The sequence below is a fragment of the Nerophis ophidion genome, linkage group LG02 (assembly GCF_033978795.1).
Source record: "Nerophis ophidion isolate RoL-2023_Sa linkage group LG02, RoL_Noph_v1.0, whole genome shotgun sequence".
NCBI lineage: Eukaryota > Metazoa > Chordata > Actinopteri > Syngnathiformes > Syngnathidae > Nerophis > Nerophis ophidion.
Genome location: NC_084612.1, coordinates 57,206,021 through 57,221,862, shown reverse-complemented (window position 1 = coordinate 57,221,862; position 15,842 = coordinate 57,206,021). Strand labels below are relative to the sequence as shown.

Here is a 15,842-nt window from a genome sequence, read left to right as displayed (position 1 = left end):
GGTAGTGAAGAGGAGGACACATTTAGAGGAGATTTAGTTACACAACCCACCCACTCATCCATTCACCTACCTACCTACCTTTCAATTCATCCGTGTTTCTACCATACATCCAACATCCATCCACCTACCTGCCGGCATACCCAATTGATGTTTTTCCCAACCATCTATCCATTCATCCATCTACTTGCCTAATTACTGACTTACAAAACCAATGAATTTGGCACATATAAAACAGAATACAATGATTTGCAAATCCTTTTCAACTTATATTCAATCGAATGGACTGCAAAGACAAGATATTTATTGTTCCAACTGAGAAACATATATATTTTTTTTTTGCAAAAACTCATTAACTTAGAATGTAATGGCAGCAACACATTGCAAAAAAGGGGCATGTTTACCACTGTGTCACATGGCCTTCCTATTTCAGGAAACGTTTGGGAACGGAGGAGACACATTTTTTAAGTGGAATTATTTCCCATTCTTGCTTGATGTACAACTTAAGTTGTTTAACAGTCCAGGGTCTCCGTTGTGGTATTTTAGGCTTCATAATGCACCACATATTTTCAATGGGAGACAGGTCTGGACTACAGACAGGCCAGTCTAGTATTCGCATTCTTTTACGATGAAGCCACACTGTTGTAACACGTCCAGAATGTGGCTTGGCATTGTCTTGCTGAAATAAGCAGGGGCGTCCATGATAACGTTGCTTGGATGGTTACATATGTTACTCCAAAACCTGTACATACCTTTCAGCTTTAAAGATGCTTTCACAGATGTGTAAATTACCCTTGCTTTGGGCACTAATACACACCCATACCATCACAGATGCTGGCTTTTGAACTTTGCGCCTAGAACAATCTGGATGGTTCTTTCCTCCTTGGTCCTTAGGACACGACGTCCACAATTTCCAAAAACAATTTGAAATGTGGACTCGTCAGCCCAGAGAACACTTTTCCACTTTGCATCAGTCCATCTTAGATGTTTCTGGGTGTTGTGTATAAATGGCTTTGCATAGTAGAGTTTTTACTTGTATTTACAGACATAGCGGCGAACTGTAGTTACTGACAGTAATTTTCTGAAGCGATTCCGAGCCCATGTGGTGATATCCTTTACACACTGATGTCACCTTTTGATGCAGTACCGCCTGAGGGATCCAAGGTCATACATGCAGTGATTTCTCCAAATTTTCTCTAACCTTTGATGATATTTCGGACCGTCGATGTTGAAATGCATAAATTCCTTGCAATAGCTGGTCGAGAAATGTTGTTCTTAAACAATTTGCTCAGGCATTTGTTGACAAAGTGGTGACCCTCGCACCCATCCTTGTTTGTGAATGACTGAGCATTTCATGGAAGCTGCTTTTATACCCAATCATGGCACCCACCTGTTCCCAATTAGCCTGTTCACCTCTGGGATGTTCCAAATGAGTGTTTGATGAGCATTCCTCAACTTTTTCAGTCTTTTTGGAAACCTGTTGCAGGCATCAAATTCCAAATGAGCTAATATTTGCAGAGCATAACAATGTTTTCCAGTTTGAGGCCTATGTTTTGCAGTCTATTCAATTTAATACAGGTTGAAAAGGATTTGCAAATTCCTATTTCTGTTTTTATTTACGAATTACACAACGTGCCAACTTCACTTGTTTTGGGTTTTGTACTTACCTATCAGGCTACCTACCAATCAATTCATTATCTTGACTACATCCAACATTAGTTTGTAAAAAAAGGTTTAGTCTGTAGGTGAAGTAGCGAGACTCACAGTGTCACAGCAGACTGGATCCATCATGGTGGCTGGAGAGCTAAGCAGACTAAGAAGTTGGTTGCGTCGCCATTGTTCGGCTGGTAGGTTTCTCCTCGGGTAGATCATTCTCAGAGACAGCAGTGCTGCTGTCACTGCCTGGAGGGACACACAATCACCAAGGTTAACATTCATCTTGTAATGCCATTGAAGATGAAGTCGTTCAAACAGTCCCCACCTTGGTGTGAGGTCCGAACTCCACAGTGAGCTTCTTCCAGGGATGCTCACACTCCACAAGCATCTGGCTGAGGCGTGGGTATGAGGGGTCACTGCAGGGTGCAATAAAACACGCAACACATTAGATGTACAGTCGTGGTCAAAAGTTTACATACATTTGTTAAGAACATAATGTCATGGCTGTTTTGAGTTTCCAATAATTTCTACAACTTGTATATTTTTGTGATAGAGTGATTGGAGCACATACTTGTTAGTCTCAAAAAACATTCATGAAGTTTGGTTCTTTTATGGACTAAGTTACTTCAAGGGTGTATAGAGGCTCAACAATATTGAATAATTCACTAATATATCACTCCAGTCACGCCCCTTAGAGTGCTCTAATGAGCATATACCATGGACTGGAGTGACATATTGCTTTTATAAAACGGTTACAAATAAAGGCATTATGACATAGGAATACTCAATAAATTTTATTCAACCAGAAATACATATTATCCAATAAAATAGCCTCACTGTGGAAAAAATAGTCCCACCTATCCAGACGTTAGCTCCAAATTAGCACTGCATCTCGTCTTTTCCTACGCTTTTTTTCAGGTGAAAGTCAATGCTCAGTCCTCTTTACCATTGTTAACCCTCCCCGGAGGTGAAAGTTAACCTTCAACATGTGAATTCAACTACTTTAGTCCGTTTTTTAACATCGTAAAAACATCAGCTGTCTTTTACTACGGACCGTAACAGTCCATTGTCATGGATACATGACAACAACTTCCATTCATACCAGTCATGCGTGCCTGAGGCGGAGTGATAGCCTACGCTGTGATAAGGCTTTAGAATATTTAAACCACGGTTAACAGCCAATCAGATCGCCGGATTTCACCTTTCCGTTTTATTTTAAAAATTATTTTTTAGTTTCATGTATTTGTGGAGAAGTGAGCAACGGTTGGAAAATATCAATGTGGTGGAAATACAATAAACCCTCACTAGATGATCATGTGATTTTACAATGCTAAAATATAATTCATTAATATGAAGTATTATTCATATTTAGTAAAAGCCTTTTTGCTCAGGCAGTAAATGTACCATCAAGCTCTATGGTCATTTTCCTTAATGTACATGTCATGCATCAACATATTTTTGGCCAGCAGTTCATTTCTGTTACAGACCGGCGGAGGCATGTGTTTGGCTCTTTCAAATAGGAACAACCAGTGGACACTAATCTGCTTGTATTTCAGTATTAGTGACAAACATATTTACAGTACAAAAGCAGCAATAGAAAGAAGTAGATGAAGGGAAAAATTGTGAGTGATTTAAACACAAGTTGGGGAAAAGATTATTACAGTTCATTTATGTGTATTTACAATGTTGTATTGCATGAATGTATTTCTGATGTTGTTGATGGACAGTAGGTTATGTTAATTGACAGTATGATGCACGGTTGCACTACAGCCCTACACTAAAGAGTAAAGATGAGAACTCTTCCAAGTTGTCTCTTTTGCTTTCATTTTAGTTACTTTACCCTATAACATCTGCATGACGTGGAATTATGATTGCTAATGTAAAAAAAAAAAAAGTAAACTTTTAAATTGCTGCCTTAGAGCACTTTTGTGTCCCCACCAATCTCAAAATCAAACCTACTCCCTTGGCTGTATGTAGATGTGAACGACTTGTGTCGTGGGGTTCTTTTAGGACTGGTAAAATTGGAGCCAAGCGTAGTTGCCAGGTTTACAATATTATTTTATTCTTTGTTTTAAAGTCTCTTCGTTCCCTTTTTGTTTCTCTTTCTCTCTCTCGCCTTGCAGCTCTCCTCTCCAGCTTTTCAGCTCCCCCTCTGCGGTCCCCAACACTGTTAATAAAGAGAAAGGTGATTAGATAACTCGTTCCAGCTGAGGTATCCACTCACCTGTCATCTGCTTCACAGCAGGCTGCTGCACATGCCCTGCCCGCAGGTGACGCGTGGACCACGCCCCTTCCACAGTATACTCTTGACCCAGCAGTTTTCTCACATTTTCAGTACACCCATAAAAAATTCTTAAAAAAAGCAAACTTCATGAATGTTTTTTGTGACCAACAAGTATGTGCTCCAATCACTCTGTCACAAAAAAATAAGAGTTGTAGAAATGATTGTAATCTCAAGACAGCCATAAAATTATGTTCTTTACAAGTGTATGTAAACTTTTGACCACGACTGTATTCAGAAGAACCTTGCATCAGGACCCAGTTAGTCTCACCCGCTGCCCTTTATCATCTCATGAGCACAGTTGAACATGCCCACCAGAGCCTTCTTCTCATCAATGCGAGCGAGTGTGATGATGACTGAGGCGTACGTGACGATCAGGTCCAAGTAGCTCTTGGTGAAGTCAAAATTTACAGCCTAAAATCCACAATTCAACTTAGTCTTATTCAAAAGGACTTATTTGTAATACCGAGCAATAACCCGTACTTACAATATCAAAGAAGCACTGGCAGGCGTCTATGGTGTTCAGCAACTCGTAGACGTGGTCCTGCAGCAGATAGAAAGGACTTCAATAAAATGTGAATCGACAGTCACACAAATTATTTAATCCCTGGAAAAAAAAAAAAAAAAAAAAATGCTTGAATTAACCATCATGATGATTACTGCTATAGACTATCTCATGAATACAGACGATACCTCTACCTGGATGCAATCTCCATCATGACAATACTGGTGGAAGTGTAAAAAAAGGGCACCAAATATCATATTTGGTGGTGGGGGGGAACGTCAACTATTTTGCAAGTCAGGAAATGATCCACTCTATATGCAAATGTAACACCGGATAAAGATTAAATAGGAGGAAGGAGAGAGAAGCTGAAAATCGGTTTATTTATGTTTTTTTTTCCCCCAAAAAAGAAGTAATTATAAAGTATATAATTTGGTGGATGTAAAACAGAAAAGTAGCATAACATAAGCAGAGGACAACTACAAGTGCAAGCAAAAACTATGTTTAAAAGATGTCTGTGTGTCCCCTCCATTGTCATCCCATTGGGTTGAGTTTTTCCTTGCTCTGATGTGGGATCTGAGCCGATGGTGTCGTTGTGGCTTGTGCAGCCCTTTGAGACACTGGTGATTTGGGGCTATATAAGCAAAAATTGATTGACTGATTCATTGATAATTGTTTACATTTGTATTTTTTTACTAGGGACCCCTGCCCTAAATCATAGGCACTGAACCCTCCATTAAGTGCCATTTCTGTGAATACCCTTACGTACTGTATATAGGTTTTATTTAAAACATTTTCACACTCATTTTCTTCCTTTTTCATTCATCACTGAAAATGTTATTTATGATTACACATTCTGTACCTTTATTATTGATGGACTTAGACTTAGACTTTCTTTTATTATCATTCAAATTTGAACTTTACAGTACAGATAAGAACGGCATTTTGTTGCATTACCTCGTGGTGCAGGATAAAAGAGCAATAATGTCATGAGGGCAGTTCTCCTGATTTTTTTTCCTCCTGTTTTCCTACTCCTACCCTGTCATTAGTTGCAGGTGTGCTGCCAGTCATCCGAATCCACCTGTGCTAATCAACCACCAGACTTAAACCCTGGATCTCCACTCAGCCGGTGCCAGTTCGTCCGTTGCCTGCGGTACGCTCACTAACTTGCTGACTTTTATTTATTTTTTTATTTTTTATTTTATTTTGATTCCTCTTTATTGTTTTAATTGCTTTTTACCCTTTAAAATCGTTTTTAATCATATTTATATATTTTTATATTGTTTTTTTGTTTTTTTTCAGTCATTGGTGGAGCTAAGGATATTTGAATATTGTTTTTATTATTGTTGTGCAGCACTTTGGAAACATTTATGTTGTGTAAATGTGCTATACAAATAAAGTGGATTGGATTGGAGTGGATTGGATAACTCTGACCTTTGTCCTGAACCTTTTGTAATTCCTGTTTTTTCTATTTTCCTCAGGTGGAGAACAGACTTTTGAACCGGTTTTCCTGGAGCTGTTTTTTCGTTACAACTGACTTATTATCTCCAGTGTTTTTTTTTTTTTGTTATTAAATACAGATTTGTTACAGATATGCATTTGAATTCTTATTTTTTTAGAGGCCACAACAAATAAGGTGCAGGTATAAATAAATATAAATAGATAGCACTTTTGCATAAGCATTCATGTTTATGGATGTATGTTGTATTGTCTTTATATTCCAGCCAGTTAATCCGTTTTTGAGGGAATTGAGGGCATTATTATGATGCGTTCAAGAGTATAGAAACGTGTACAAATTTGACCAAATTTTTCACAAACAGAGTTGGGAGAAAATTCAATTCTACTTCCTTCGACTCCTTTTAGGACATGCTGAATTGTGCAAACACCTGATGCCTCTTAATGTAAACTCTTATGCATGTGTGTAGCATTTTCTCTGACCATGAAGAAAAAAGTCAAATTACCCTGAACTCAATGACGTCCAGAAAAGAGTCGTAGTAGCTGGTCGTGGCCTCCATCACTGCGGACTTTTGCTTTTGGATGCTGCTCAGGTTTTGCTGGAATGAGTCAGAGCAATGATGTTTTCCAAATAACATAAACAAAGAATCAAAATACTTACGATGTTTCCTCGGAAATCAATGTTTGGGAACTTTTTGTTGATATATTTGATGGCAGGCTCCATTGATTTTTCTGTAAGGATGGTTGGCCGGAGCTTGACGTCTGCACACAACTGCAACAAAGAATTTGCCAATTTTCAGATGAAACGGGTAACTGTTTAACTGCTAACTGTCGTGTTGCGGATTATTTTCTTTTTTTATCAGGGCAAAAATAAAAGCGGTAAAGCATGGGCAGCTGGAGCCTATCCCAGCTCACTTCACGCAAGAGGCAGGGTACCCTAGACTGGTTCCCAATCAGAGGTCAAATTAGAGTTCTGTGTTTCTTAACCAAAGGGCTATTGTTGGGCCACCAGCACGCTCTAGAGCAGGGGTCACCAAAGCGGTGCCCGCATGCACCAGGTAGCCCGTAAGGACCAGATGAGTAGCCCGCTGGCCTGATCTAAAAATAGCTCAAATAGCAGCACTTACCAGTGAGCTGCCTCTGTTTTTTAAATTGTATTTATTTACCAGCAAGCTGGTCTCGCTTTGCTCGACATTTATAATTCTGAGAGAAAAAAACTCAAATAGAATTTGAAAATCCCAGAAAATATTTTAAAGACTTGTTTTTCACTTGTTTAAATAAGTTCATTTATTTTTTTACTTTGCTTCTTATAACTTTCAGAAAGACAATTTTTGAGAAAAATTACAACCTTAAAAATTATTTTAGGATTTTTAAACACACATACCTTTTTACCTTTTAAATTCCTTCCTATTCTTTCCTGACAATTTAAATCATTGTTCAACTAAATATGTTTTTTTTATTGTAAAGAATAATAAATACACTTTAATTAAATTTTTCATTTTAGCTTCTGCTTTTTCGAAAAAGAATATTTGTGAAATATTTTTTCAAACTTATTATGATTAAAATAAAAAAAAAATATTCTGGCAAATCTAGAAAATCCGTAGAATCAAATTTAAATGTTATTTCAAAGTCTTTTGAATTTTGTAAATTTTTTTGTTCTGGAAAATCTAGAAGAAATAATGATTCGTCTTTGTTAGAAATATAGCTTGGTCCAATTTGTTAAATATCATAAGAAAGTGCAGATTGGATTTTAACCTATTTAAAACGTGTCATCAAAATTCTAAAATTAATATTAATCAGGAAAAATGACTAATGATGTTCCATAAATTATTTTTAAATATTTTCAAAAAGATTCGAATTAGCTAGTTTTTATCTTCATATTTTTCGGTTGAATTTTAAATTTTAAAGAGTCGAAATTGAAGATAAACTATGTTTCAAAATTAAACCGTCATTTTTTTCGTGTTTTCTCCTCTTTTAAACCATTATTAAGTGTTTTTTTCATCATTTATTCTCTACAAAAAACCTTCCGTAAAAGGAAAAAAAATGTACGACGGAATGACAGACAGAAATACCCATTTTTTATGTATATAGATTTTTTTATTAAAGGTAAATTGAGCAAATGAGCTATTTCTGGCAATTTATTTAAGTGTGTATCAAACTGGTAGCCCTTCGCATTAATCGGTACCCAAGAAGTAGCTCTTGGTTTCAAAAAGGTTGGTGACCCCTGCTCTAGAGGGCCATGACTTTATCACTCATACACTATATGGACAAAAGTATTTGGCCACCTGCCTTTACTCAAATATGAACTTCAAGTGCCATCACATGAAATTGTCCAAAATGTTCTTGTGTCCTGGATCATTTAAAGTTAATTTTACCCGAAACATAATTAAGCATTCTTTCACAAATGTTTGTAGAAACAGTCTCCATGCCTAAGTGCTTGATTTTATACACCGGTCTAAGTGATTAGGGCACCTGATTTTCATCATTTGGATGGGTGGTCAAATACTTTTGGCATTATAGTGTACATCCTGCACATTACAGACGTATTGGACATCACAAGCTTATTGCACATTGCGAACCATGCACCTGGCTTCTTTTTTTTTTTTGCAATACTTTTCCTTTGCATATTTTGTCACTAGATATGTCTCTTATGCACATATTTGTACTTTGCACACAATTTTCTGAAAAACAACCCCACACCATAGTTCCTCCTCCACCAAATTTCACACTCAAAGCAGTCCGAAATGTAGCGTTCTCATTGCAACCTCCAAACCCAGACTGGTCCATCAGATTGCCGGATGGAAAAGCATGACTCATCGCTCCAGAGAACACATCTCCACTGCTCAAGAGTCCAGTGGCGACGTGTTTCACACCACTGCATCCTACGCTTTGCATTGAACTTGGTGATACAAGGCTTGGATGCTGCTGCTCGGCCATGGAAATCAATTCCTTGAAGCTGTCTGCGTGCTGCACGTGGGATAATTGGAAGGTCACATAATGTTTGGAGCTCTGTAGCAACCGACTGTGCAGAAAGTCTTTGCACTATGCGATTTAGGATCCGCTGACCCCTCTCTGTCAGTTTATGTGGCCTACCACTTGGTGGCTGAATTGCTGTTGTTGCCAAACTCTTCACTTTTCTTATAATAAAGTTGACTTTGGAATATTTAGGACTGAGGAAATTTCACGACTAGATTTGTTGCAGAGGTGGCATCCTATGACAGTTCCATGCTGGAAATCACTGAGAGCGGCCCATTCTTTCACAAATGTTTGTAGATGCAGTCTCCACGCCTAAGTGCTTGATTTTATACACCTGTGGCCGGGCCAAGTGATAAGGACACCCGATTGTCATCATTTGGATGGGTGGCCAAATACTTTTGACAATATCTTAAATAACACTGCTTCAGCGCCACTTAGGCACTTTGTCCAGTTTACATCTGCTGTGACAACTAGAAACACACGAGCCTCCACCAGGGGGCAGTGTAGCGTACCCATAACATATTTTGCACAATCAGCCTTTTCATATAAAGCCATAAAGGAATTCAACGACCTCACAACAAACTTGAAAAGTTTAACAGATTCCTATTTATTTAAAATTGAAGTTAAAAAGTGGCTTTGGAGCAATCAAAGCTGTTTACACGGTCACTAAGGTGGGCACTAGTATGTTTGACGGATCAACTTAATGTGTATTATATTTATGCATGACAGCATTTTTGTTGTAAATTGTGAGTTAAAATATTGGTGTTTTTTTACAAATGATGACAGATGTGAACAAGAGCATGTGTCTTTGTGTGATGATGTATATGAAATGTGGTTGTATTGTATATTAAGTATGTGTACATGAAAGGGTATTTTATGACTTTTCTCAATTTGATTACGTGATATAGTATAATTGTTTTGTAATCATTTTAGTGCATGATTTTTGTATCCCTTTAATTTAGGTAGCCAGGGACTGCAGATTGAAATTAGCTATTTAGCTATAATCCAGTACAGAACAAATCTGCCTTTGAGCTTAATATTTATGTCAAAACCCCATTACCTGCATTGTTAGCCTTTTACCAGCAGTCTTTTATTATTAAGTATGCACATAAAAGAAAAATACATGTATGTTCTTGTCTCACATTGTGGATGATAAGAAAAACTAAATAAAAAAGTGGTGTTTTAATGCTGCTAGTTTTTTTTAGGAGCTATATCATTATTATACTGTTACTCCAATCAAAAAAAACAAAAAATCTTGAAACATGCATTTTCTTGTGATTGGATCATTCCATCACTTATACTGCATGTGTTTTATTGAACATCAGCACCTTCCAGAGCCTTCCGGCGCTATTTAATTGGCTCAGTTTTGTGCTGCAGGTTTTGATTGATTGATTAAAATGATTGATTGAACTGCTAAACAACAGCAGCGACACTGACTCCATTAACAACATATATATATATACATACATATATATATATATATATATATATATATATATATATATATATATATATATATATATATATATATATATATATATATATATATATATATATATATATATATATATATACCGTATTTTCCGCAGTATAAGGGGCACCGGATTATAAAGCGCATAGAATAGATGCTACAGTAGAGGCTGGGGTTACGTTATATATATATATATACATACATATATATATATATATATACATATACATACATATATATATATATATATATACATATATATATATATATATATATATATATATATATATATATATATATATATATATATATATATATATATATGTATGTATGTATATGTATATATATATATATATATGTATGTATATGTATATATATATATATATATGTATGTATATATATGTATATATATATATATATATATATATATATATATATATATATATATATATATATATATATATATGTATATATATGTATATATGTGTCTTAATTTGATCATCCAGAGAATAGTGCTCGATACCGTGGTAGAGCGCAATATATGTATGTGTGGGAAAAATCACAAGACTACTTCATCTCTACAGAACTGTTTCATGAGGGGTTCCCTCAATCATCAGGAAATGTTCTGATAATTGAGGGAACCCCTCATGAAACAGTTCTGTAGAGATGAAGTAGGCTTGAGATTGTTCCCACACATACATATATATATATATATATATATATATATATATATATATATATATATATATATATATATATATATATATATATATATAAATATATATATATATATATGTACATGTTAAACCTATATGTATCAACGGTAAGAAAATTAACAACAGATTTTCATTTGCAATGTTGACCAAGCGTAGGGGCAGTAGAGCTGTTGAAGTATGATGGTGATGATCTGTCATTATCTTTCATGGACAAAAAAATTTCCGAGCGTTAAACACACACGGAGAATGTCTGCAACTTGTGGACGACAACAAACAGCCCTTAGCAATGCTTCTTTCTATTATTATAATTATTAGTACTGCGACTTACAATAAAGTACATTACTAAGTACAATGAGTTTGTGATTTTTCAAATTTAAGTTCTGCTTAGGGCCCCCTTTAGATTATGACGACCGCACTTCTACTGTGACATGCCAGACCCAAAGGTGTGGCGCTGCTCATACAAAATGCATTTTGATCATTTTTAAAGTTTGTGACAACTGCAACTCGTGTTGACTAACATAAACCCGCTTCCTTGTTGCACTTCCTCATTTTTTGAGTACAACTATCAGACAGGAAGTGCAATATACACAACAAGCACAGGCACTTTAGTTGTATTTCTCTTGACTTGAAATGATCCCCAAAAACCACGTAGTCTGTCGGCTTTCGGTCCATAAATCATATACATTATATATTATATGCATATTTGCACAATTGAAGCGTTATGCAGGTAATAATATGTTTATAAGTCATGTTTTAAGCAGGCAGTACAGCATGAGGGCCTATGAAGATGCTTCCCTCACCTTCTTGATGTAGTTCATGCGTATCAACACGCCGTTTCCTCGCTCATTCAGGATGCTGAGTTTTTCCGCCAGTTTCTGATTGTACTCCATGGTGCCGTCACCTGTCCCTCCGTGTGAACCCGGGCCTCCTGGTACTGAGGAAACTGAACCCCCGGAAACAAGTGCGCCCGAGGCCTCCTTCCTGCCTGGGTCACATGAGGTCGTGGTCATGGTAGGTGGAGTTTGGTCTTAAAAAGGGTTTTGTTTGAGATGCAAGTATTTAGAAATTTGAGTTTCCCTACACTATCACCACTATGATTAACTGCGATTTCAGAAGATGAAATGTTTCTATTTTTAATTTATTTTTTTCTAAAATTGTACTATGTCACATGTTTTTTATGTCCATTTTTATTTACAAAGCATCAGACATGAATACAAAATTATTAGTTTTAGACATTTAACCCTCAGGGGAAAAAAGCTGTGATGTTTGTATTCACAGTAAATTCTTACTGGCCATCATTTGTGTTGTGTTGCTCTTCGTTTGTCATGTTAAATAAAACAAAGGTACTTAACAGATGTTGCCAAAAACTGGCAGCTGTTTAACAATACCAAAACAAGACAGATTATTGTATACTAACAAATTGTGTATATTGTATACATGATATAATATAATAATATATCAGTAAATATTATATACTGTACATATTATATGTAAAGTTAGGTGAGGAAAAAAAGAGGCTATATCATCCCTACAAGCCTGTTCCGCAGGTTTACCTGAGCAGGGAACAGGCTTGTCAGGATGAAATAGCCTCTGTTTTTTTTCTTGGCCTAACGTACATGTGTGTGTGTATATAATATACATATATATATATATATATATATATATATATATATATATATATATATATATATATATAGCTTGCTCCAACTCAAACTACTCGTTTAATCACAGCTGCTGCTAATAAAGGCGACAGGTGATTAGATCACAAGGCCCACCTGGGCCATCTACGTACTTGTCGCTGTCTCCGAGCCCGGTCCTGGTAACACTCCATGCCGCGGCAGGCCCGCAGGCCACTACCCCCTCCACAGCCACTTTTAAAGACATTCTTATTTCGCCAAAAAGGAGGGATTTTCTTTCCCCCCTCTAACACAGGAGCATGACATAGGAGCATATATATATATATATATATATATATATATATATATATATATCAATCAATCAATCAATGTTTACTTATATAGCCCTAAATCACTAGTGTCTCAAAGGGCTGCACAAACCACAACACAAACCACTACGACATCCTCGGTAGGCCCACATAAGGGCAAGGAAAACTCACACCCAGTGGGACGTCGGTGACAATGATGACTATGAGAACCTTGGAGAGGAGGAAAGCAATGGATGTCGAGCGGGTCTAACATGATACTGTGAAAGCTCAATCCATAATGGATCCAACACGGCCGCAAGAGTCCAGTCCAAAGCGGATCCAACACAGCAGCGAGAGTCCCGCTCACAGCGAAGCCAGCAGGAAACCATCCCAAGCGGAGGCGGATCAGCAGCGCAGAGATGTCCCCAGCCGTTACACAGGCAAGCAGTACATGGCCACCGGATTGGACCCGACCCCCTCCACAAGGGAGAGTGGGACATAGGAGAAAAAGAAAAGAAACGGCAGATGAACTGGTCTAAAAAAGGAGTCTATTTAAAGGCTAGAGTATACAAATGAGTTTTAAGGTGAGACTTAAATGCTTCTACTGAGGTGGCATCTCGAACTTTTACCGGGAGGGCATTCCAGAGTACTGGAGCCCGAAATGAAAACGCTCTATAGCCCGCAGACTTTTTTTGGGCTTTGGGAATCACTAATAGGCTGGAGTCCTTTGAACGCAGATTTCTTGCCGGGACATATGGTACAATACAATCGGCAAGATAGGATGGAGCTAGACCGTGTAGTATTTTATACGTAAGTAGTAAAACCTTAAAGTCACATCTTAAGTGCACAGGAAGCCAGTGCAGGTGAGCCAGTACAGGCGTAATGTGATCAAACTTTCTTGTTCTTGTCAAAAGTCTAGCAGCCGCATTTTGTACCAACTGTAATCTTTTAATGATAGACATGGGGAGACCCGAAAATAATACGTTACAGTAATTGAGGCGAGACGTAACAAACGCATGGATAATGCTCTGCGTCTTTAGTGGACAGAATGGAGCGAATTTTAGCGATATAACGGAGATGAAAGAAGGCTGTTTTGGTAACGCTTTTAATGTGTGACTCAAAGGAGAGAGTTGGGTCAAAGATAACACCCAGATTCTTTACCGAGTCGCCTTGTTTAATTGTTTGGTTGTCAAATGTTAGAGTTGTATTATTAAATAGAGGTCGGTGTCTAGCAGGACCGATAATCAGCATTTCCGTTTTTGTTGGCGTTGAGTTGCAAAAAGTTAGCGGACATCCATTGTTTAATTTCATTAAGACACGCCTCCAGCTGACTACAATCCGGCGTGTTGGTCAGCTTTAGGGGCATGTAGAGTTGGGTGTCATCAGCATAACAGTGAAAGCTAACACCATATTTGCGTATGATGTCACCTAGCGGCAGCATGTAGATGCTGAAGAGTGCAGGGCCAAGGTCCGAACCCTGGGGAACTCCACATGTTACCTTAACGTAGTCCGAGGTCACATTGTTATGGGAGACGCACTGCATCCTATCAGTAAGATAAGAGTTAAACCAAGACAGGGCTAAGTCCGACATACCAATTCGTGTTTTGATACGTTCTAATAAAATATTATGATCGACGGTATCGAAAGCAGCGCTAAGATCGAGGAGCAGCAACATAGAGAACGAATCAGAATCCATCGTTAGCAATAGATCATTAGTCATTTTTGCGAGGGCTGTCTCCGTGGAGTGATTTGCCCTGAAACCGGACTGAAAGGTTTCGCATAGATTGTTAGACGCTAAGTGTTCATTTAACTGCTCCGCAACAATTTTTTCGAGGATTTTTGAAATAAAGGGAAGGTGAGACACCGGTCGGTAGTTTACCATGAGGTCAGGATCGAGGTTAGGTCTTTTAAGAAGAGGATGAATAACCGCTTTTTTGAATGCTAAGGGAACAGTGCCCGAGGAAAGTGATAAGTTTGTAATATTTAGCACTGATGGACCTAATAATACAAAGAGCTCCTTGATCAGTTTCCCAGGAAGAGGGTCAAGTAAACATGTTGTTTGTTTTATTCCATTTACACGTTGTAACAATTCCTCTAATGTTATTTCCTCAAAACGAGAGAAACTATTTTGGAGGGCAGTACCCGCCGTACATACAGTCGTATCTGTGTTAATAGAACCCAGTTGCAGCTGGGACGCATTGTCTTTAATCTACTTTCTAATGACTTCAATTATCTTACTAAAGAATTGCATAAAGTGGGTGGAGCTACTGGAAGGAGTTCCTTGTTGGGTTAGCGATGCTACCGTACTAAACAAAAATTTAGGATCGTTTTTATTACGGTGGATGAGATTTGAGTAATATTTAGCTTTAGCTAAGGTAAGCATGCGTTTATAAGTTATTAAACTATCACTCCATGCTTGATGGTGCACCTCAAGTTTAGTCGTGCGCCATTTGCGTTCCAGCTTTCTACATAAAAATTTCTGAGCTGTAGTTTCTTCTGTAAACCACGGGGTACGCTTTTTTGGAGCCTTTTTTAACTTTAGCGGTGCTATGTTATCAATGGTTTCGCGCAGGGCGTCGTTAAAGTTGTTAGTGAGGTTATCACTAGAGCCCACATACTTTGGGAATGGTGCCATTACCGAGGGCAATAGGTCAGCAAGAGTTGTCGTTGTGGCCGTATTAATGTTGCGGCTGCTATAGCAGTTATTATTATTATTAGTTTGCCGAACATGCGTCTGAACCTCGAATTTTATAAGGTAATGATCGGACAATACTTTAGTACACGGGAGTATCGTAACTTTGGAAACGGTGATACCCCTGACAAGCACTAGGTCTATCGTATTACCGTTGCGATGCGTGGGTTCA

General features: G+C 37.6%; 1 protein-coding gene across 2 annotated transcripts in view; it reads right to left on the bottom strand.

The window, feature by feature from the left end:
- Positions 1-12,056, bottom strand: part of nckap1l (NCK associated protein 1 like) — an 83,701-nt gene extending 71,645 nt beyond the window's left edge. For both annotated transcript variants that reach the window (XM_061887108.1, XM_061887116.1), the window contains exons 1-7: positions 11,855-12,056; positions 6,553-6,663; positions 6,398-6,490; positions 4,422-4,478; positions 4,206-4,348; positions 1,979-2,069; positions 1,762-1,899 (exon numbers count right to left, since the gene is read on the bottom strand). In XM_061887108.1, the coding sequence (XP_061743092.1) occupies positions 1,762-1,899; positions 1,979-2,069; positions 4,206-4,348; positions 4,422-4,478; positions 6,398-6,490; positions 6,553-6,663; positions 11,855-11,944 (723 nt within the window). In that variant the 5' untranslated portion in view covers positions 11,945-12,056. The remainder of the gene's footprint in view (positions 1-1,761; positions 1,900-1,978; positions 2,070-4,205; positions 4,349-4,421; positions 4,479-6,397; positions 6,491-6,552; positions 6,664-11,854) is intronic.
- Positions 12,057-15,842: the final 3,786 nt, after the last annotated feature.